The sequence below is a fragment of the Dufourea novaeangliae genome, unplaced genomic scaffold, assembly GCF_001272555.1.
Source record: "Dufourea novaeangliae isolate 0120121106 unplaced genomic scaffold, ASM127255v1 scaffold113, whole genome shotgun sequence".
NCBI classification, from domain to species: Eukaryota; Metazoa; Arthropoda; class Insecta; order Hymenoptera; family Halictidae; genus Dufourea; species Dufourea novaeangliae.
The window spans coordinates 116,224-139,330 of NW_015373986.1; the positions used below are offsets into that span (position 1 = coordinate 116,224).

The 23,107-nt window shown below is 50.6% G+C and overlaps 1 protein-coding gene across 1 annotated transcript in view; it reads right to left on the minus strand.

Annotated features, from left to right (window-relative positions):
• LOC107187326 (GATA-binding factor C-like) overlaps positions 1 to 23,107 on the minus strand; it is a 47,866-nt gene that overhangs the window by 18,276 nt on the left and 6,483 nt on the right. Inside the window, exons 2-4 of the mRNA XM_015575399.1 lie at positions 21,380 to 22,053; positions 20,797 to 21,331; positions 15,836 to 15,977 (exon numbers count right to left, since the gene is read on the minus strand). Coding sequence (XP_015430885.1) covers positions 15,836 to 15,977; positions 20,797 to 21,331; positions 21,380 to 22,053 — 1,351 coding nt within the window. The remainder of the gene's footprint in view (positions 1 to 15,835; positions 15,978 to 20,796; positions 21,332 to 21,379; positions 22,054 to 23,107) is intronic.

Consider the following 23,107-nt stretch of genomic DNA (forward strand, 5'->3'; position numbering starts at 1 on the left):
CGTTGCTTTCCGTAAAGGATAGTCATCTACGATTCAAGGCGTTACAAGTAAACGGTCCCGGCACCACATAAATCTCCGGCGACTCGATCTTTCAATAGCGAACTTCGTTCGAGACACGGATTTCCACGTATTCCCCCAGTCCACGAGGCGCGCTCGCGAGAGCACAGGCTTCCACCTTCCTTCCACCTTGATCTTTTCCCCCGCGGAGGAGCAGCAGGTGGAGCTTGCGCAACGAAATTCCAACGAATATTCAAACTGTCGTCGATTATTTTTTGTCGTCTCTTTCTCTCTCTTCCCTAGGGTACGCGAATCTAGCATAATTCTTGTTCCAAAAGTAGACACGGAAAAGTAGAACCGACCATTGCCTCGCGGATTTAAAATTCTCTTCCACGAGAACCGAGCACAGAGAACGAGCGAGGGATCGCCGAACGAATATCCTTAACCTTTTTCGCCGCCCACTACCGCGCGGGGGTCCCTTTAAATTCACTGGCCGGCGAACTTACGGCGGACAATTTGAATAGATACCGTTTCGGTACGGCGAAATTAGAATATCGAGATAGGCCGAATTGCGAAACGACGACGTACGACGACGACTGCAACACGATTACAAAGTGAAATCCACGGATCACTGTCCTCGCTTCGCCTGGCTCTTTGAATTGCAAAAAAAAAAAAGGGGGGGGGTAAATAAAACGGACCAGCGCGGGAATGCGTAGAAATTGTGTTTGGTGGCTGCGTGCGACCCACCATTCGTCCAAATATCTGGAAGATTTTCGAAGGAACAATCACCTAACACAGCATTCTTGAAGGAACGATTAAGAGGAATCGCGCTGATCATCGGTAAAATGGTGACTCGTTGAAATTACAGACGCCAGGCGACGCGGGATAATTGCGATTCCGCCGGCCGTAATTCGTAGTTAGATAATAAACGGTATGATAGGACGCCTGGCAGCCCGAGCACGATTACCATACAGTCGATTCGAGCGTAGAGACACGCGTAGACGCGCGCGGGCGCGCGCGCGCGTGTGGTCTCTACGGTGAGCGCGAGCCCCTCTCTTACGGAGAGAGACCCGTCGATGCCACTTTAATGGCATCATCATCATCGTCGTTCATGGCCTCAAACACCATGTTACGCGATTCCATTGACTTAACTGATTTCTGTAATTTCGTAATTAACGAGCCGCGTCCGTATCGAATAAATCCCCCATCGCGTTGCTGCTACCATCCTCCCCCTCTCCTCGTCCCTCCACATCACCACTGGCCCGCGAAACTGTTCGCCTCGGATCGGATATCGTTTCTTACGCTAACGATATCGTTAATGTCGCGGGAGATTGCGTTCGATCAATTTGCACCGTTCGCTGGTTCCGTAACGCCCCCCAGAACAACTTCCAAGATGGAAGGCAGTTTTTAAGGGGACTACCATTCGAATTGCAAAGAAAAATTCGCAACATCTAGGGGGAAGGAAGGGCTATCAATGGCCAGGATCGTCAGAAAAATTGAGAAGCTCGATATGCACATGCTGCGCACTCGATTGGAACGAGATACAGTAGACTCGCGTTAAAGTAGCGGCGCGGGGGCTCCAGGAGGGTTTCTCCTGGAAACGCTAATTTAACGTGAGCCAATGGACAAGCAGGATCTTGTGGCAGTTCGGTTAATCCACCAATTGCATCAGAACTTTGGTCACAGATGGCAACCGATAGTACTGTTACTATATCGTGCGCTACTTTAACGCGAGTCTACTGTATTAGCTAACCTCGGGCAAGAACCACCTAGAACGGACGCTTGGAAATTTCGGAGATCGACGGGTGCTTCCATTGGGAGTTCTAAAAACCATCAGCTAATCTGTAAACGGTCTCAAGAACGATTTCAAGATCGAATCGAATTGATGGATCAGGGAATGAACGCGAGGGACAGGAAGAAGACGTGGTATCTCGAGGCCGCGATTTCTGGAGCAGCGTGGCGTACCTGTATATCGGCCAGGAGAGCCTTCGCCTATCGTATCGGCGGAGAAACCGCGCGTTAAGTGTGTTAAGTGTGCTCTAGTGAACTTTTAGTCACGGCCACACCCAGCCTCCGTCCGAGGCAAGGCTGGACCTCTTACACACACCCACACTCGACCGTGTACACTTTCGTCCGGGGCGTATTCCATGTAACGGGTGCTCGATAAGAAGGGAACGGGCGCGGGGCAAACTGGTGTCGACGACCCAGCACACGCTGTTTAACCTTCACCCTTCCCCCATTTTCCCAACTTAATTTGTCCCTTGGTGTTAAATTCACCCAGTGGCAAAAATTAATACGATCAAGTGACAAATAGTTAAATTGGCAAATTCTTTAAAGTAAAAATCATCAAGTTTCAGCTTATTTTACTTACACATGACAGAATAACGTCATTTCTTAGGAGAAAAATGTGTCAGATTGACACAAGAGACGGATGAGGGTTAAACTCTCCGGAGATTCCATCGAAACGGTCGAAGACTCCTCTGGATCTTCGTGTACGACAGAACCGCCAAATCCCGACGCCATATAGCGTGGTTTTCGCCGACAGAGCAATCGTTTCGAATGGAAATCGACTGCCCGTTATCGGAAAATTGCAACGTCGTTAGTCGCTATTACAAGCTCCGGTCGATTAACGCGACGGACAGGATCACCCAAAGCGTAATTGAAAATCGTAGCCATTTACGCGATGATTTCCCGTGTGGCCGTCGATCGTGACAAATTGCCCGATCCAAATCCGTGCGGACCGAGAACATTACTTTCGATCGGCCGTTAATCGTTCCGCCGGTTTCTCAGCCGTCGTTATCGCCGTATATTAAATGCCCCGTGGTACGTCGAGAGCAGTTTATTTATTATGTTCGCGCGGAGAGTTTGCACGCGCGAGTACACACACACTTCCACTGGAAACTACAGACTCCTCTCGATTATCGTCCGGCTCGTTCTACGCGATTATTGTCCAGGTGTCATCACCACTACTGGGAGAAAACGAATTTACGAGGTATCCGAAACATTTCTCCCTGCAAGATTATTGTCCCGACGTTCATCCGAGTTCGGGACAATAATCGACAAGATACTGTTACATGTGTTTGTCGGTAAGGCGCGAGCTTTGAATATTTAAACGATCCAGCCACTGCCCATTTGCAATCTAGTCGATTTCGCGAGGCGCGACACGGTTGGGGCAAATCCGGAAAAAAGGAGATAGACAGAGAGAGATACAATAAGATCTAGGATAGCGATTCCCAAAGTTCGCCGCGAGCGTTATCAGGGTTACGCGTGCGCGCGTTTCGTCGATTTTACTCGCCTGGCCACGCGAGAAAGTCGGTCTAGCCAGTGCATTAATTACGTCACTGGACAAAACTTCGCCACCGCCGACGCGTACACACCGTCCTTCTCTGTCTCTTTTCACGTCACAGCGGAGTACACGCGCGTCCTTGTTCGTGCCACGTGCATTCGTGTGCGCCAAACACGTAGAGCCCGAGCAACGGACGAGTGCTGCGCTGCAGCTACTATCCAGGTGTGTTGCCCCGCTGCTGGTCTGGGGTCTGGCATTTAAGTCGTTTTACTGTGGTGCTGCTCTTGCAACGACACCTATTCGCCCGCGCACAGATAACCAGGGCTACACGAGCAACGACGTTCCGACCGATCTCGTGTTCGTCCAATTATAATCCTCTTCGCTCGAGATACTACAATTTCGCTTCCGTGTCGCTCAGACAGAATTTTCATTCTTCGACAGAGTCAATTTTCCTGCTTCTTCCATACCATTTTTCCCCCAGTCTCGTCTAGAAGATTCGATTGTAGCAGCAAATAACCGATCCAATAGAGCCGTGGAACACGTAACTCAACTCCAGCCGCGCGGGGAAGCGGTTAAAAGGCGCGCGCTCGTACACGTAAACCCGTGTACAGGTAAATATATCGCGAGTTTGTCGTGTATAAACGTGGCGGCGGGTTGTGCAATCGGTCTGTACGCACGTCAGAGACAATATACAACGCGCCGTGCCGACAACGGAGCAGGATTGAATATCCTGTTCGGGCTTATTAGGGCAAGGTGGCCAGCCTTGTTTCGCGCGTGCTTGCTTCGATAGAGCAGAGTCGGTGATAGCGTAACGATCTCGGCCGAGGGTCCACCATTCGGTGGATCGTGTACCAGCGTTTCTAAGATTCCTGCCAATGGCGATCTTCCTTGGGATGGGCGGTTCTCGTAGAATCCACATCAACGTGTGATTCTTTACTCTTGGTTGATCTTCGACTCTCGAGTATCTGCTGTCTAGTTCTTCCGCCGAAAGCCTACGATCATTTCCTAGATGTTGATGATTTATCGAATTTACATATGAAGTATCTGGAAACGCGCTCGCGAAACCGTCGACTGCATCCACTTTACGTAATTCGATGTACCGCGGTGTGCAGCACGGTGATCGATTTAAATTTCTAATGGCCCGATAAAAAAAAGCCGTCGCCGTATTTTCTTGCCGGCTTTTCCAGCCGGAAAACACGCGCGGGGCCTCGATCTGCGCGTTTCCACCCGTCGGTCATTCATCAACTCCACCATTTTTCCCCTTCCTACAGCCAACCCCCTCTACTCGCGGGTTTCGGAACGCATTAAGCACACTCGGGACTCTGTTATTTGTTCGGTCAACGATCACGAGATTAGTCGTGGTAATTATTCAACCGCTGTCATCCGACGCGGCTCGCGACAATCCGTCTTGGCTTGTCACGTTCGCCCGGTTAATTATATTAAATTCCGTGGGGCGTCCACCGAACGGTGTCTGGGTACGTCCCCCTTTGCTCTATCCTAAGGTTTCTCGATTTTCAAACTTTTTACCTTGAACCTGAACGCTGATCCGAATGAGGGTCGACAACCCACCGGCCGAAATGTGTACCGGAGAACGATAACTGCTCTGCTTCGTGTGAAATTCGCTGTGGAATATCGAGCGTAGGGAAGAGCAGATTTTCTCGCGAAAAGCAACGACTCCATCTTTCCAAAGATTCAGAATCGGTGGAGCGTGGCCGGGCCTCGGTGGAATAAATAAACTCGCCGAGAGGCCACAAGTGGGCAAGCCGCAACAAAGAGCCTTTCTACCGCGGTTAGACCGTGGCATTATTATTTATTTATAGCGTCATTATGCTGTCTCTATTGTTGCTGTAGCTAGCTAGCCTATGGTAAACGTTGACCGGGTCTCCTTTCGTCCTCGCGGCTCTCGTTCCCTCCCCCCGCGCGAGAGATCGTTGTTGGTTCATGCCACGATCGGGAATACGTAATTATCGCGCGCGAGCGTTTTTGCCCGCGGCTAGAATCAAGGACGATGTACGAGCATTTTTTTTTTTTTTTGTTCCCCTCCAGTCGACAATTATAACGGACAGGACAGGGGAGAGGGAACAGAATTGCAAAGTTTCCATCCGCGAGAAAACGACACGACAGATCGACGACCGTCCGGAGGAAGCAACACAACACAGAGCCTGAGAAATCCGCGTGAAAGTGGAGTCGAGAAACTTGGCCAACGAGGAAAACGAATGTACAGACTCCTCTCGATTATTGTCCGGCTTGTTCTACAAGATTATTGTCCAGGCGTTATCCCCACCCCAGTGGGAGGGGGAGGCCGTCGAACTTGTTAAGCGCATACTTTGTACCTTGACAGGTTCCACCCCCTCCCCCTCTCTTCACAGTGGTGGGGATAACGCCTGGACAATAATTGTGTAGAACAAGCCGGACAATAATCGCGAGGAGTCTGTATATGCATTGTATAACGACGACGGCGTTAATTTATATCAGTCGACGGGTGAAATGATACGCAACCTACCGACATACGGAGTGACCGTCTTAATGAGCCCATACTCGGACCGCGATTTACCGTAAACGCCTTTTATCGGCCATAATTTATAACGAGCCTCGCGCTTCGATAAGCATGTATCGATATACAACACGTGTTTTACCCGGGTGGAAACTGGTATTCGCCTACAATCTGCGCGCCGTTTATTTTCGCCGCGAGTTCCACGGACGTTTTAACGATGAGAATGGTAAGTGTATCTTGCCGGTAAAGCCCGTGACTGTCGCGCGGAATAGCCCGTCGCGACCATGCATTCGATAAATAACCGTAGATGTTTACCGCGAAAGGGAATCGCAGTTGGACTCAGTAGGATCCAACGAATTCGAGACTCGATCGATCTTGGGCAAATCGTAACACGACGGGGATTCAAGGGAACAAGGGCGAGGGGTGAGTTTCCAGAACCGAAGGGCGTGATTCCAACACGATTCCTCTCCTGGAAGACAAAGGGACCGCGGAAGCGAGCTCGGACACCGTTTAATCGGACTTTGGCGCTCGAGTTTAGAGCGGCTGAGTCGCGCCGCCGTTTATTCGGTCGCGCGACTAATCGCAGAGAAACTGTCCCGGGCCTGGCGCGAGTAGGGCGAACGAACGAGCACGCGCTCGCTTATCGCTGGAAATTGCGCCGGTGCGCGCCTACGTTCGCGTGTGCACCGGGACAGAGGCGATAAATAACGGCCACCGTGGCCATTACTTGTCGCTCACCCTCTGCCGCCCCTGGGGCTGCTGCTGGCTCGTGACTACGCCACCCCTTTCCCACAGACTATACGATCCATTTTCCTAGTCTCTAGCGAGCATATTCGGCGAACAGGATAGACTTCGGTTCTTTTTTCCGTATCATTCGGGAGCAGGAAATTTGTAGACGGTGGCAGCAAGGGAGGTAAAAGAAATTACGAAATTCTAAGGACGAATTGGTCGATCACGACAAATCAAGGTGCCTCGAATGTCGATCTGGCTGTCGAAAGTCTTACGCTTTTTATCCGCGAGAGTGACAAACAAATCTAGACGCGTAAGTCCTGGCACGGAGACACAACTCCGATTGCCTTGCTGGGTTGCGCTTAATTGCCACCTCGGACTCGCCTTGAATCGCTTTCATTCTCGCTTTTTGTCTTCGTTAATGGCGCTCCGGTTCCCCATCGGGGGACCCATTATATTAGCAGCGATAGCGCGGCGATCACGGAAGGGGTCGCTGCACTTTTCCCCGGTGAACGGTATTATTTCGTCGAGTGTACTTTCGCGAACGCACCTGAGGCCCGCCGCTGGGTCCTTGAATCGAGTGGTCAGACTCGCCGTGTGACTTGGCCGATTGACATGTAGCCTACCGATCGAGAAAGGAGTTTCCTAGGAAATTAGAGGATACAGCCTGTCCCAGAAACAGATCGAAGATCGTTCGAGGAGGAATCTACACTAAACGCCAAATAAGAGCATAACTGTTTCGCGCAGCTGGAACGAGCACCAGAGGTCTCTCTCAAGGACATGAATACATACGCATCGGACCGACTGTTACAGGAACCGCGCGTATCATGATCGGATCAGGTGTCACCGAAGAGCCAATCGGCGGGTGACTTTGTCGAGCCGCCTGCTTCGACGAATCTTGCGTTTCAGCGTCGATTAAAAACCGACACCGCCCTAAACGCAATAGCCGATAGTCATCAGGCGAATTCGGCGGCAGCATGTATGCGTGCGTGTGTGTATGTGTGCGCTGTGAGAGCATCGATATAAAGCATGAATGCGAGGACACGAGGCAGTCAGTCTTGATCCGTCGAACACAAGAGAATAAACGTCTTCGTATATTTAAGACGTGTCCGATTCTTTTCCCCGCTCGACATCCTACAGAATTGGCACGTTTCTACTTCACAATCACTCGATGTATGATGCTACACGAAGCATAAGGATGCTCGATTGTTCAAGACGTTGGTAGCTAAGGTAACTTAGAGATGAATACGCGCAAACAAGACCGAAATTTGTGATTTCGCAGTTATGGTCTTATTTGGCGTTCGGTGTAGCTAGATCGTTGGTTAGAAGACGAACGTCGAGAAACGCGGAATCGACGCCAGCGCCCTTGTTACGCCGGATAGGGACGCCATGCGCCATGCCCTGGCTACCGTTCCGATTGGTCGACGTCGAGCGTCTGCGCGTCGCGGTTTTCCATCCGTATTGACTTTGCGACCCTCTGTCCCTCTTTCGCCCCCCGACTGCGTCCTCTCGCCTCTCTCTCCTCTTCCTCCGTTTCTCCTTTTGGATGCCACACGTACGCTACCAGCGCGTTAACACCGTCGTCTCTCCCTCCTGTCCCCCTTTTCCCGTCGTTCCTTGCGTTCGCGTATCTCCGTCTTTCTCCTCGGACCATGTTTTCCAATCGTTCGGTCTCGTAGGAAGCTCGCGGCGGCAACAAAGAAGGAACAACGGGCGCGCAAAACGAACGGAGCGGAATCGTCGCGAGGGGACGCGGCGGAAGGCGACTACTACACTACTACTACGTTGGTTCACTGGTAACGCACGAATCCCAACCCAGCAGCAGCAGTAGCACCGAGGGGAGGAAAGGTGGAGAGGGCTAGGGTACACGCGAGGCGAGTGTCTCGCAATTGATTTTCACGCCACTTTGATTTATTCGACCGCGCCACCGCCGGCTGCCACCGCGTTTTTCGTGCCCGCGGGGGCCCCGGGGCGATCGAGGAGTCGGCCAACCGGTCGACCCGAGCCACCCCTTTCCCTCCCCTCCTTCCTCCATCCGCGCCTTTCCTCTCGCCGTGGGCAAAGATTTATGGACTCCCAGAAACGATTCTTTTTAGATCGTCGAGACCGTTTTTCTGATGTTCGTTTCGTCCGCCCTAACTTCTGGATTTTTTTCCCTCGCGAGGGTGAGTCTCGTTCTCGACATCGTCGCCTCTGGATGATATCCGACGGTCGAGGAAATTGTCGGGGAGATCGTGATTCTCCGCGACCGTTTCCCGCCGTCCTGCGGATCGAAACCGTTTCGCGGAGATTGCGAGGAGGCTCCTCTTTCGACTCGAATCGACTTTTAAGATCTCTCCCTCGAGGATCCGCCATGCGCGATACCATCTTCCCATCCGGCTTCGCGAATTCTCCCTCGGTGCGCGCGTCGACCGATAAGAAGATTCGAAATTCGACGGAAATTCACGGAGACTCGGACTGCATCGTTGCTCGGCGATCGAACGAAATTAAAATTAATAACCGCAAGAAAAACTCATCGTATTCTCGACGTAGATACACGAAGGAGACTGATGAAACCTCGTTCGTCGAATTTTATCCACGGTCGACGAAAGAACCGACGACCAGAGTTCAGTCCACCCCGAAACTACCAACTACCCTCCCCGCAGGGGGAGAGACGGGATAGGATTGGTCCTTCTTGATCGCTGGAGGGGTCGTTTTCCGGACTCGGGTGGGATACTTCGAGATCGCAACCAATGATAGGGGAGCGCAGCTGCCCCGGGGAATCTACGAATCCTTCTCCGGAGATCCCCGAGCCTTTTGACGAACAGGGAGGAAGGCACATCACGATGCCTCCGGACCTCCGATAGGACTCGGAATTACATCCACAAACCCCCTTGAATGTCGGCCCGAGCGACCCTAACTGCTGCCATGGGGCGTCGAGAAGCGACCGTATCTCGCCCCTCGCGGGAAATAATAACAGGGGGTGGCCGCGAACGGGTAAACAAGGCTCCGCCATCGTCCTAGCCACCGACGACAATGACAATTTTTCTTTGATCGTTCGGATTAATTATTCATTCGCGATGGTTTCTCGAGAATAGTACATACATACAGACTCCTCTCGATTATTGTCCCAGACAATAATCTTGTAGGGAGAAATGCTTCGGACCTTGGTAAATTCGCAACAAAAGTGAAGGGCCAACGAAGTATGCGTTCGACAAGATCCACGCCCTGTCAGTGGTGTGGATGATGCCTGGACAATAATCGAGACGAATCTGTATATCGTTTCGAACCGCGACGGCACGGAAGCGAGTCGCGAGCAGCACACGCGAACAAAATTCTTTCGTACTTTCTCGCGTGGTTACGGTTGCGGGCGAGTTTCACGCGCAAAATTCATCGCGGCGTGATGTCTCTCTCTCTCTCTCTCTCTCTCTCTCTCTCTCTCTCTCTCTCTCTCGTCCAGACGAGGCGGTTTCGAGAAATTTCACCGCTCGAAATTTTGCTCGCGCCACGTCGACGAGAGAATTTCTCGGGACGAAAGCATCGGCCTGCCTCGCCTCCGACGCTCGGCTACTCCTTTCTCTCCTTCTCCTGCGCCAGCACGGGAACGAAAGAGAATCGATCGAACCAAAACCCGAATTACCTCGAACGCGAGCTAAATCAATTTCGAGAGTCCGACGGTCGTACGGCACGGTAGTTTATCGAGCGGGTCGATTGTTTCTTTGTGTCGGTGAATGATCGATCGACTTGTCCGACAGTCGAAACTGGTCGTCCGATCGTGGCGTGCCGAATCTTAAGTAGCCAGCTTGCACGAGCGGGAGCGGAGGAAAAAAAACGAAGTATCGTTCCAAGTAACGGTGTCCATCCTCGAGAACTCTCGTTATCGCGTCGATTCCGATTCAAATCCCAATACTCGGCTCCCACGCGCTTTATTCGGGAAGTTACGAAATCGTTGTTTCTTACCGGTCGCACCTTTAGCTTTTCTCGATTTTCCCGAGTAATTGTCGCGTTCTCGCAGTCAGGTGTGAAGGCCCCTTTACGTGTCGGAACGAGAGGGGATACGAGCCAATTGGATGGGCGTGTGCCGTTCAAACGAAATAAATTCAGCCTCGAGAGAGAGGAGCGGACAAAGAGAGAGCGTAACGAGAAAAAGAATAGAGGAGAAAGAGGGAGGGCGCGTAACGAATCGTCCTAGCCTATTAACTTGTAAATTGCTTCCGACTGGCGGCTGCGCACCGCCGAGAGGTGCGCTCGATCCTCCTGGTTGCGCATAAATCCGCGAAATAAATCGCGGTCGCTTGTCGCCCAGCGAAACGAGACGCGCGACGAGATTATTCGGGGGGGAAAAAAGAGCTCGGTGAACTTGTCGGAGAACTACTTCCTTACCGATTTCAACCATTTTTCATTATAACTTTTTCCTTCACGAAAATAAAAACTGTCGGTACCACTACTTTTCTGTTTGGGGCGCGTGGTTAACACTAGGGTGGTGACTTGGTTCACACGTTTATTTATTGCATTCCGTTTCTACTTATTGCCAGGATGAATATTCGTACAAAACTGTTTATGAAATAATTTTTTAAGAAACAACAACCGGCGGTTAAAACCTTCCGAAGGTCACTTAGGAGGATGACCTCAACAACATATGTCAAGGTCAAGATAATCGGAGGTAGGTCCCCGAGAGTTCTTTGCGAATATCTCGGAAACTAGGGCCGTCCGACGTTTTCATGAAAGGAAACAGTTGTTCTCAGATTGTCGATTTCTACAACACATTGAAAAATCATCGAAATCGATGAGGAAGTAGTTCATCGACAAGTTAACCAAGAGCTCTCCCAACAATGTCGGATCATGATCACACCTTTAAACGATCGATAATATCCGAGCCCGGAGAGTTTTGAAATTGCAAAACGATCATTCCAATTCCTGATTCGGACCAACGATAATAGGGGATTCGGGACCGTAAGAAGTAACGCAAGAGGATTTTCGTAGGCTTCGACGACCGTGTCGATACGTCGATTAGCAACAAAAATTGAAAAAGAGGAGAAGCAAACAAGAGAGATGGAGAGATTCGGTGGCGATCTGGACGCGAGCAGCGACGTATTCGAAGTGTGAACGGATGCAAATCTCGTCTCTCATGAGTAGAATTTTCAAGGAAGCTGAAAGATGGATGGAGCACGGCCGACGGCACCGGACAATACGACGACATTTGCATCTGGTACATAATTCAGTCGCCGTTTCTGCCCCCGACCACGGCCACCGCCGCCTCCTGCGTGTGCTGTTCATAAAGCACCAACGGTGGCGATCTCACGAAATCCAGGAGGCGGCTCTCTCGTCGGAGCTAGGGAAATAACGAGGCGCCTTCCTTTTTTCTTCCCCTCTCCCTCTCTCGTTCTCTCTTTTCCTTTCCGCTCGCGCGCGACCGCCTCGAAATTTATTCCGGTGAATTTTAATGGACCACAGACCACAACCGTGCTGCTCTCCTGGTTGGGATCGTTACGCTACCCTTTTGTTCCCCGCAATTATAATTAACCGGCGCCGTACGTCGGGATTTAATTATTCCACGACGCGACGGCGCGGTCCCCCTGCCCCCTCGAACGATAATTCACCGACTTTTCCGCTGGACCGTGTGTCTCCAGGTGATCGAAGAACGCACCATTAATTATTTCCATTAATGGGAAAATTTATAAAAAAGTTTAAGAAAAACATCGTATGACACTAATTACAGTAGTTTTAAGTATACATCCACGAGCAAACTCGTCTTCCACCAGGGGAAAAAGTGACGTAAGAAAAGGAGCTACCTACCATTTGTCAAAATTTATCTCAGGTATTGAAATAAATATTAAACCGAATGTTAATTTGGCATAAATTTCAGTAATTGCCAAAACTAAATGGTAGAAGGCCCTTCGCCTACCTGACTTTTTCCCCTAGCGGAAGCCGAGTTTGCTCGTCGGTGTACACGTTACTCTCGCGGTATCCGGCAGATGGAAGTATTGATCTTACCGATTGATTCTGAGAAATAATCTTTCGATTCCGAAACAGAGAACGATAAAACATTGGGCGCGTTACGCGCTCCGAGCACGAGGCTTGATTCGCAGGCGAGAATCGTTTCCATAATTAATCCCGATGGTGTGGAAAGTTGTTGCGAGTCGCACGAACGGTGAATTAACGCGAACGCGCCAGGGAAAACTTCTCGATTCGCTTTCAGTCTCAACGACTCGTCCCCGGAGGGAAACCTCTCTCTTCCGAACAAGAGGAAAATCAAGCAGACGTTTTCGCGAAAGCACCCGCTTGGATCGATGTAGAAAACCACGGCGTCGGGGTCATTGACTGGCTTGTCCTACACGATTATTGTCCAGGCGTCATCCCCACTACTGGGAGGGGGGGGGGGCGTGGAACCATTCAAATAGAAAACAAATTTACCAGGGAAGCATTGCTCCCTACAAGAATATTGTCTCGGCGCGTTCGGGACAATAATCGCGAGGAATCTGTATTTTTCTCGATCGGAACAGTTCTTTCGTACAGAAACGCATCGCGGCCAAAACTTCTCGCCCAAAAGTGACCCTTTCCTAGACACCTCTTTCTTCGTCGAGAAAAAACTTTCTCGAAGGGGTTAACGGGTCTCTCGCGACTATCGCTGGCGCTTCTATTGCCGCCTGGAATGTCCGGGAACACCCGGAGGACCGTAACTCGACGAGCATCGCGCCGCGGTTGCACGACGACGACGACGACGACGGCGACGTTGCGCTGCGCGGCGTGGCATGGCGTAGCCGCGATAAGGATCGCCAGGACGAGAAAAGAAAAGGGAGAGCGTGTAGGACAGCCGTTAACGAGCGATTCCACGCAGAAGGTTAACCTCCTTCTCTCTTCGTCCCTCCGACCAACCGATCCACTGGCCGTCGCTTCCTCTTCCTCGCGTACCGATTCTCAGAGATCTTGGAGAAGTTCTAGAGAACTAGATCTCAAAGAAATCATTCGACTCACGGAGAAATTCGTTTCCTTCGTTGATGGTTAAAAAAATAAAACTCTGAGGTGCATCGACCGCTGCTAACTTCCCTCCCCCTTCTAGGACAGAGTGCCCCGACGAAGAGAAACACAGCGAGAGAGACTCAACGACGGAACGTAGGAGAGAAGAAAAAAATTTTACCGAAAACTTCCCAGCTGTTCCGCGGCCTATCTTCGCGACGGATCAAAGATGGCGGACCGAGGCATGGTCGAGCGGCGATGGAAGTCGGAGGGGGTTTCAACCCTTGCTATCTGGCCCATCGGGGCTTTCGAGCACGGTCGTCGGACCCCGTGTACCCGTTCATAATAACGCTCGGCAGGAATTTCCGTGGAGAAGAGACACGTCCGCACAATGCGTTTCCACGTGGCCCCCGATATATGTGCCACGACTTTATTATTTTCAAAGGGTGGGGGGGGGGGCTGTGTGTATACCTGGTGGTGTGGTGCCGACGGCTTTTGTTTCGCAGATCGTATCGGGCGGGCCTCTTTCTCTCCTTTCGTCGCATCTGTGACCGGATTCGCTCCCATGCTCGCCCCGTAAAAATGCGACATATTGTGCGAAAAGCATATGGGGAGCCCCCGTGCTCCTCCTTTTTTTGGGAGGGTTCGCCCGTCCCTTGACTCTCCTCATCTCTCTCTCTCTCTCTCTCTGCTTTTACCCCTCGCTGAGTTACCTCGAACTCGCCCCGGTTAATCGAGCGGGTTGAACGTTTCTGCATCGCGGTGCGCCATCTTTCCGTCGTTGAATTATTAACGCCCCGAGGAAACGCGGTTACCGAGTGTAGCTGATTTCACGAAATGACGGGAGGATAATTACGACTTCGACGAAACTGTGACAACACGCGACGAACCGCACGTTGCATATTTTATGGAAGGCAAAGCACGGTGGGTCCGTGCATTGCGTGAACCAATCCACGCGTTTGCGTCGTCTCGGAAGACCGATGGGTGGGCGGAACCGTTCGCCGTTCTGTCATAATGTTTGGACTGGTTCTGAAACTCCGTCGAGAAAACGTCGTCGGCCCTTCTGATTCACGTCGAATGCGGGCGACTTAATCAGGTGTTTGCTCCGGTGGACTTCCCTCCGTCTCGAGCGAGCGACGGCAACAAGAAACGGGACGATTAATAAATTTCGTTTGCGCGCGAGCCGAGTAATTAGGAGAATAACTCGAGCAAAAAGAAAAAGAATATACACGTGAATCCGTCGGTTTTGCTCTATCGCGTGCAGAGAGAAAGTGCACGGAGAGGGATAGTGAAACGTCACCGGGTATACACGCGCTTTTGCATTCTTGGAATGCAGCAAAAATATGATTTACCACGATCACCAACAGACACTAATCACCAGCAGTTTTTTTTTTTCCCTTTCAAACTTTCGCGGGAACGTACGAAATTATTTTACGTGAGGGGGGAGTTAGAGACAATCGTAGTCGTGTCGGTGTCGGACACGTTTCAGGAAACGAAACGAAGGGAAGGGAGGACGAGGTGGATATCGTATTCCCGCGGCATTGTATCGGACCGAGCTATTCCGTTTGCGTAGGTGCCAGCCTGCTCGACGAAAGTAGATCGAATTCGCACGAGCTCTACGAGCCGGTCGCACGAAACTCCCCCGGCTACCGTTCGTTCCCGGGGTTATCGATCGTCCCCAACCCCCCACCCTCGTATTCTTCCGATACCCCCTAATCCAGCTTCGATAGCGAATTTCCATTTGTAACGCGTTCGAATAATTCCTCGAGGTAGGCCGCGATACCGAATACCCTATGATCCCTCTCTACACCTTCGAGGATGTACTTTCCAGGCTTTCCACACCGTTCGTCGGACAATTCGTTAAACATTTATAAAACATTTCCGACTGGACACTCTTCTGAAGAGACGGTGCAGAGGATCGGAGACTAAGAATGGGTTCCGTACAATATTAATCGTCGTGCACACAGGAAATTAACTTGGCCTTGTTTTATCTTGCATTCTGATGACTGCATCTGCGTATCGCGAGAAACGTGTACAACGCTTCGTGTATTAATTAAGTATGTGCGACTCGGTACGCGAGAAGGAAACGATCAAGGACTCGGTTTTACGAGTCAGCCAGGTGTACCGGGGCTTTTTCCGCGAATCCTACGTTCGGGGACAGACGATCGGACCAGTTTCGCGTGCAACTCGATCGAGGAATATCGAAACACGCGACAGATATCTAGAACCTGATCCGTCTAGAAATATTACCCCGGGTCATCACTTTCCTCGAGAAAATCCCGAATGATCGACTACCCAAACGAAGACACACGTCTTCGATCCTTCTCTGAATTCGCTCGAACGACGAACGCTTAATAACAAGAGTAAAATGTTCAGCTTAGGTATTTACCAGGCGTCGTTTCGGCTTGATGAGGGGTCGATTCTGGCCGTTCATCTTGTAATAAAGTCCACAGGCGTTGCACAGATAGTGGCCGGTACCATCCCGTCTCCAAAGTGGCGTCGAGGTTGCGCCACAGTTCACGCACTCGCGACCCTCTGTTTGGAATTCCACCGAAGAAACAACAGCTGTATTAATCTGGTCGTGGAGCTCTCGGTGGCGAGCGTGGAACAGCCGATCGAATTCTAGGCGAGCAAGTTCGTTCATATTCTCGAGGCATGTTTTCAGCTCTATCGAAAGAATTCGATCCTGTGACTGTTCGACGGACGCGGTCGGAAAGCACGCGTGCATTGCCTCTTCGAATTCCCGTCGGTTGACAAAACATTCGTATTCGCGAGCAAGCTTTGTTACCTTCAAAGCCAACAGAATTCTTCGAAAATGTCCGACGAGAGTCTTCGAAGAGCCAGAACGTCCTCGCGATAGAGGAGCGAGAGTACAGTTTTACAGATTTGGTGTTGGAACTCGCATGCAGTTGCAGACATACCATACCAAGCGATTACCAGAGCAAAAGCAGAGTCTCATTTTTAGGACCGTGGCCGTTCGAATGACACGTGGGATCGAATAAAGATCCATCTTGTTAATATTATAGCAAGGGGAACGTTTCAGAAGGAATCAGAGAAGGCTTTGTTAGTCTACCCTCCACCAAAACGCACGAGGATGACGGGGCCAACGATTTTCAGACATTTCTATCGCGTTCTTTCGTTCGTCGAGATGCGTCTTGCGATCTGAAAACTCGTTGGACCACGGGACAAGGAAGGAAAACAACGGTGGGATGTTTGGACCGATGGAAATATTTCACGAGTCGTGGAATCCGCGTCTCTCGAATCGTCCTTCGAGCTGCACATCCTCCTCGGGATTCGATCGAACCCAGACCGAGCGGTGGCCCTTACTGGAAAAGATTCCTGTGTAAACTGCACCGAATCGTTCTCGGTTGGGACCGAGAGAAAAAACGAGATCCTTTTTCTCCGAACGCGATCGACGTGGCCGAAACGTCGCGATCGAAATCAATTTTCACACGAACCAAAGAATATGATTTCCAACTACGAGTCACTGGTGCAAACGACTGTGAAAAATGAATTCTCTGGAAAGAACGTGTCCGAATCGACACCAAACCACAGACTCCTGTATATACCTATTCTAAACTGCTAACTTCTTTGTATAAAATGTACCTAAAAACATATATACCCAAGTATTTCAATCTGCGTATGCGCAGTAGAAATTGGTAGATATCGTTAATATAAAACTCAGTGTGAACAAGTTAAATTGAATAAATCGATTTTTTAAATAAAATGCGTATTTCGTTTACCAGTCAATTTGACAGGTGCTCGTAGAAGTAGGTATACAGGGTGTCCCAAAATAGCCTCTCCTCCCGGAAATGAGGGGTTCCTGTAACGATTTGAAACAACTTTTTCCTTAGCTAAAATGTTGTCCGAGGCTTTGTTAACGAGATATTAACGAAAATCCCCGACCAATCAGAGCTCGGCCGGCAGACTCGCGCTGATTGGTCGGGGTTTCTCGTTAATATCTCGTTAACCAAGCCTCGGACACCATTTTCGCTAAGGAAAAAATTGTTTCGAATCATCCCAGGAACCCCTCATTTCCAGGAGTCGCTGCTGTTCCGTAAACCTAGTGTTAATTAACGAAACAGACCCCTTCTTCCTCACCCGCGTACCGACGATCAAAAGAGGACCGCCCGAATTAATTTAATATCCACCCGGGAGGGGATTTACTTAGGCTGCTCGTGACTGACACGTTTTTCCAGAGTCTTCCTTTCGCGGAAAACCGTCCTTTTCCATTCGAACGAGCCGGGCAGCAGGCAGCCTTAAACAGGCCTGATATCCACGGAATCGTCTGGCTTCACCGTCGTCGAGGCTGCCGCGCGTAGTGTGTCGTAAGTCGATTTAATTAGCGGACTTCCACGCCGCGAAGTCGGGCCATTGTTCCCGGAATTAGGATTTTTACCACGCCGTCCTCGCCGCAGACCGACTATTATTACCGCAATCAACGTATCCGGCATTTTTCAACCGTTTCATTCGTCCCCCCTCTCCCCTTCCTTCTTCTATCCTCCTTTTACCTTTTTGCCTTCGCATCGATGCCCCCTCGATCGCGCTATTTTCCGCTCGCGAATCCCAAATGCCCGTTGCACCAGTGACTTGCGTCCGTCTACTGAACATTCATCCGAAACAATACGGTTGTTCCGTGTACGAGACACTGATTCTCCGATAAGAACGACAGCAGACGGTGGTTGGTTCGTTTCCACCGTAACGGCGATGTTTCGAAAAAGAAACGTCGCGCGGAACAATTCGTTGGTCCGCAGACTCTTTCTCGAGAGGGAGATTTGCTGTGACAAAATCAAAAAACGGCAGCATGTAGACACACCACATCGAGAAAAAAAGAGGTACGTGTGTGTGTGTGTGCTATATCGCGCGTGTGTGAACGTGTTTTACACCTGGGCATTTATAAGGGTAGGTTTATCTATACAGAGAGACAAATATACACAGGATGTGGCGTTTAAGTTGACACATGGAAGTATCATAAAAACAAGGTATTTCATCAGAAAGTATTTTAGACGAGGGTTTCGAGGGAGGGGGGGGGGAGAATGACATTTATTTTTAATCTGATGGTGTTTCGAAAGTTATTAAAAGGTCAACTTCGTTTTTTTAAATGGATAAAAAGTTAATTTGAAATAACGTTTCAGACAAAAATTGTTTATTTTTTGCGTGTGTTAATCAGCTGTTAAACAAAATATAGCTACGCATTTAAAAAAACGAGTTTGACCTTCAAAACGTTCACCGGATTAAAAATAAATAATGTCCTTCTTCCTCCTTCCCCCTAAAAACCAGACAACTCTTGTCTAAAATACTTTCTTACGCAATGCTTTGTTTTTATGGTAGTTCCATGTGTCGACTTACACGCCTCAACTCTGTGTATAAAGAAAGGTGCGCAGAGAGGTGAACGCGTCTTCCACACTATCGAAGCCACGAACATCGTAAACTGAGAAACTCTCTCGTATGATATTCGTGGTCAGGAAAGTACCGAGGCCGGTTTCATCGTCCCTGCCTTGACCCTCTCGTAAAAATTAGTCGGGTGTGGTGCTGTTCACGCTCGACGTATCGCGGGTGCCACTCAAAAAACACATCGGTGAGGCAAAAAATACAAAAATACACGATATCGGTGTGTATATGTGTGTGTTGTCTCCCTCTCGTCGGTAAAACACTGAAACTCTCGAGACTCGAGGTAAAACGAAAAAACGTAATATGTGTTTTTTAACGTTTTGATTCAACGAACTGTAAGCGAAAGACGACCGCCACCAAAAGCTCCTCGGGGGATGGAGACGAAAAGAAAACTGGGTAAGAAACAGAGACTTCGAGACTCTCGATATTCGGAACGTCCATCGATACCCTCGATATTCGACTGTCGAGAGTTTCCAATTGACACGAATAAAGGGAGGTTCGAGTCTGCGAAAGAAAACGGTGTACGAAGAACCAAAGAATCGAAGCAAAACGAGAAAACTGAAACTAAAGGTGAAATATGCATAGGTTCCGGCGCATCGCGTGCGCTGGGACCGACACATTCAAGCAAACCTCGTGAAAGAAAGAAACCAAGGAGAAGGTGAATATACGAGGGTGGTGCAGTCGTTCCCGTTTCGAATATTACCCGTCTGTTCGTTACAAAACGCGCAACACTCGAAGCGGTGAGAAAACCTCAGAAAACACAAAGTTCGTCCACGTTCTCTATTCCTGGACTCGTTTCTCAACCAATTACCGGAACCGTTTCTGTTCCAACTGGATGGAATAGGCGTAACAAACGGTGTAAAAGTTCTCGCATACGAAAACCGGAAATCGACTGCACGTACCCCTCTGTGATCCGTCCAGGACTAGACCTAAACAAACCCAACATTCATTCTTCGATACGAACGAAGCAAACGATTATACTCGAGGAATTCGTTCGGCGGTCGTGGACGGATCACAAATGGTGAACAGCAACCGAGAAACAACCAAACCGTTGAATACCCGAAACCGTAAAAATATAAGGATGAACAGAAGAAAAACAAAAAAAAAAAACAGAAAGAATAACGCCAGATTCACAACTAAGCGGTCAAAGGCAAGGTCGAATCAGGATCAATCTGAATTCAGCCTATATTTCTCTCACTGAATTACGTGTGAGCGATAAAGACCGCTGCCGGATTTGACCATAGACATAGAAATATAGACTGCACGTCAGGCTGGGCTGACTTTAAAAAGGGACGAGTTACTTTCGGAAGACTTGCTATCTCTTTCTAATATAGTTTAGTCAATCACTCAAAATCCAGACCCCCAGAACCTCACTACATAAACTTAAAAAAAAGATACCAAGTCCTCCGAAAGCTATCTACCTCTTTTTAAACATCATTCTAAACCAGTGCTGTCCAACTGGACTCTCGGAACGGGCCCCTCACGCGCTTGCTACCCCTTCCAATGTTTCGTTTACGTCGTGTGCCTTCATAGAACAAAGAAGGTCAGATTCTTGTCTCTGTTACTCCACGGTAACGACAGATGGCTGTTGGCTCCACAGAGCCAAGTTGGCCAGCACTGTTCTAAACAGTCTATACTTCCATGTCTATGGATTCGACGTAATTCGACCGTATCCCATGACAGCTACAGCAATGTCTCGATAAGTGCGACGTACTCGAGTCCACCCAGCCCCTAATAAATTTGTATTCAACTCGAAGCCAAGCCTCTAATTAAATTTCAATTTATTCTGTTTTGTTTGGTTCCACGGGGAACTCCCCCCCAGAGGTGGGAATATTACCGATGCTGTCGTCGCATTCATCGAGGAATCACCGTACTGTGAATCTCGCTTAAAAGAAGAAAACATGGTGAAAAACGAAAAAAAAATTGGGAGATCGAGGGAAGGTTGGTAGGCGGTGCCGCTTACCGGCGGACGTCCTCGACTTGTTCCTGGGCTTTTGCTGCTGCTGCTGCTGCTGCGCGGACGGCGAACTCGGCGTGTTTGCGTGCGCGTGACCGACCAACAACTTCGAGTCGACGTTAACGCCGCCGGCCACGCCGGTCGCGTTCCCAGCCGCGGCCCCGGGCCCGCCATGATGCCCGAACAGACCGGAGACCGCGGCGGTCCCGTTGTGCGGATTATGGGACGAAGACGAAGAAGACGACGAGGAGGCGCCGTGATGATGGTGATGGTGATGGTGGTGGGTGCTACTAGGATACTGCAGGTGCTGGTACATGTTATACGCGCTGGTTGCCGGATCGTACTGGGATCCGGAATGGTGGGTGTTGGAGGCAGCCGCGGCCGCGGCTGCGGCGGCGGCGGCAGCAGCAGCGGCTGCATAGTTGTCCCTACAGGACGGTGAACTGGCACCTCCACCGCTGCCACCGCCACCACCACCACCGCCACCACCACCACCACCACCGTTTCCCTGATACGCAGCAGCCTCTTGTTGCTGCTGTTGCTGTTGTTGTTGTTGTTGTTGCTGCTGTTGTTGCTGCGTGGTGCTCGCCTGTTGGCTGCCCGATTGGTTATTACCTTCGCGTTGCTTCACCTGACCGCTACCACCGCCCCCGTTCGTCCCGTTCCCGCCATTCCCGGCGTTCGTCGTCCCGTTGTGCTGCTGATGCGGCGGGGACGGCGCGCCGTGATGATGTCCAAGCATCACGCTGGGTTTCACGTCGCATGAACTTGCTCCAGAGCCGCCCAGAGCGTCCTGATGGTGCATGAACGCGCCCATAACCGCAGCGTGTGCCACCGCCGCTTGGTACTCGCTGCTAGCGCCTCCGCCCAAACCGGACAGGGGATTGCTAGAGTTGTTGTTGTTGTTCGCGCTGTTGTTGTTGTTGTTGTTCGTGCTGGACGTTGTGCTAGCGGTGATACTGTCGGGGGTTGCGTCCTTTGGGGGCGTCGGTGGAAAGGAGAACAGATGGTGACCTGCACCGGCTCCTCCGTGACTCGACAAGCTTCCGGTGCTGGGTGGCAAAGACGAACCCAACGGACTCTGGGGTTTGTCGTCGTTCACCGAGCCGCCGGTCGAGCCCGTCGTCGTCGGGAATCCCCATGGTGTCTTCGAGGTGTCCGCCCCGCTGCCGGAGAGCCAAGGGTGCAGCACCGAACTGTGAAAGTGCGGTCGACAGACTTGACTCACCGGGCCGCTCGTCACGCCGCTGCTCGACATCCTTGCTGGAACAACGAGAGGAAAATCGTGGTGGTTAGACTTGTTTGTCGCGAACACCGGAAATGTCTCTGCACATTCGCGAGAGAGTTGAAACCGGTACACACGCGCGCACCCCCGTTCTCCCCGGCCGATGGATCGCGGTGGCGACGACAACGACGACAATGATTATCGACCGACTGAAAACGGAGAAAGAGAGAGGGGGAGAGATCATTCCGCTGGAACGAAGGAACCTGATTCGTGCGTGCACGGAATGATCGGGTTTTATGCCGATCGTAAAGGCACCTAATTGCGGGAGACATCTTAATTAAGCGCGAGGCCTGCTCTCGCTTGACACGCGCCATTACTGGGCTTTTTCCTTCCCCTGTTCGTCGTGGAATCGTTCACCTTTTGTATCGTGCCTTCTACGCGACTGGACTCGGTTAATTCTTGCCTCTTCGTTAACGATTTGAGACTTCCTTCCAGTCCCCCACCGCCCCTTTTATTGCACGCATTCCGTCGGATTTGTCTATGTTTCCACGAACCAAAGGCGGCGGGAGGCCGCGCGAATATAGTCGTGGCGTTCCGTCGCGAGGAAACGAGCCCGAATCGATTCGAGTCGGCCAAGTCGGACGGAGAACCATACGGATCGATGTATCGAGTGGTTCTTGCCGGCGTCGCTCCGCCACCTTGGCGGCGGTGGGCGGCATACGCTGATAACGAGAGAATGTTTTGCCAAACTCCACCCTCGTTCCCCATGCACAACCCCCGTCTCCGAAAACTTTATCGAATTACGAGCACTAATCCGAGCTTCGAGCCACCGTCACGCTCGGTGTTCCGCTCTAAACAGTCTCCAGGGAACCCAACAGAGAGAAGGCAAGAGGACACTGGTTGTTCCCTAATACAGACTTCTTTCGATTATCGTCTGGCTTGTTCTACACGATTATTGCCCAGGCGTTATCCCCGCCACTGAGAGGGGAGGGAGGCCATAGAATCTGTCAAGCACATACCTTATTGGCCCCCCACTTTTTTGGCTTCGAGCACAAAACGAATTTAGGAAGGTCAGAAGCATTTCACCCTACA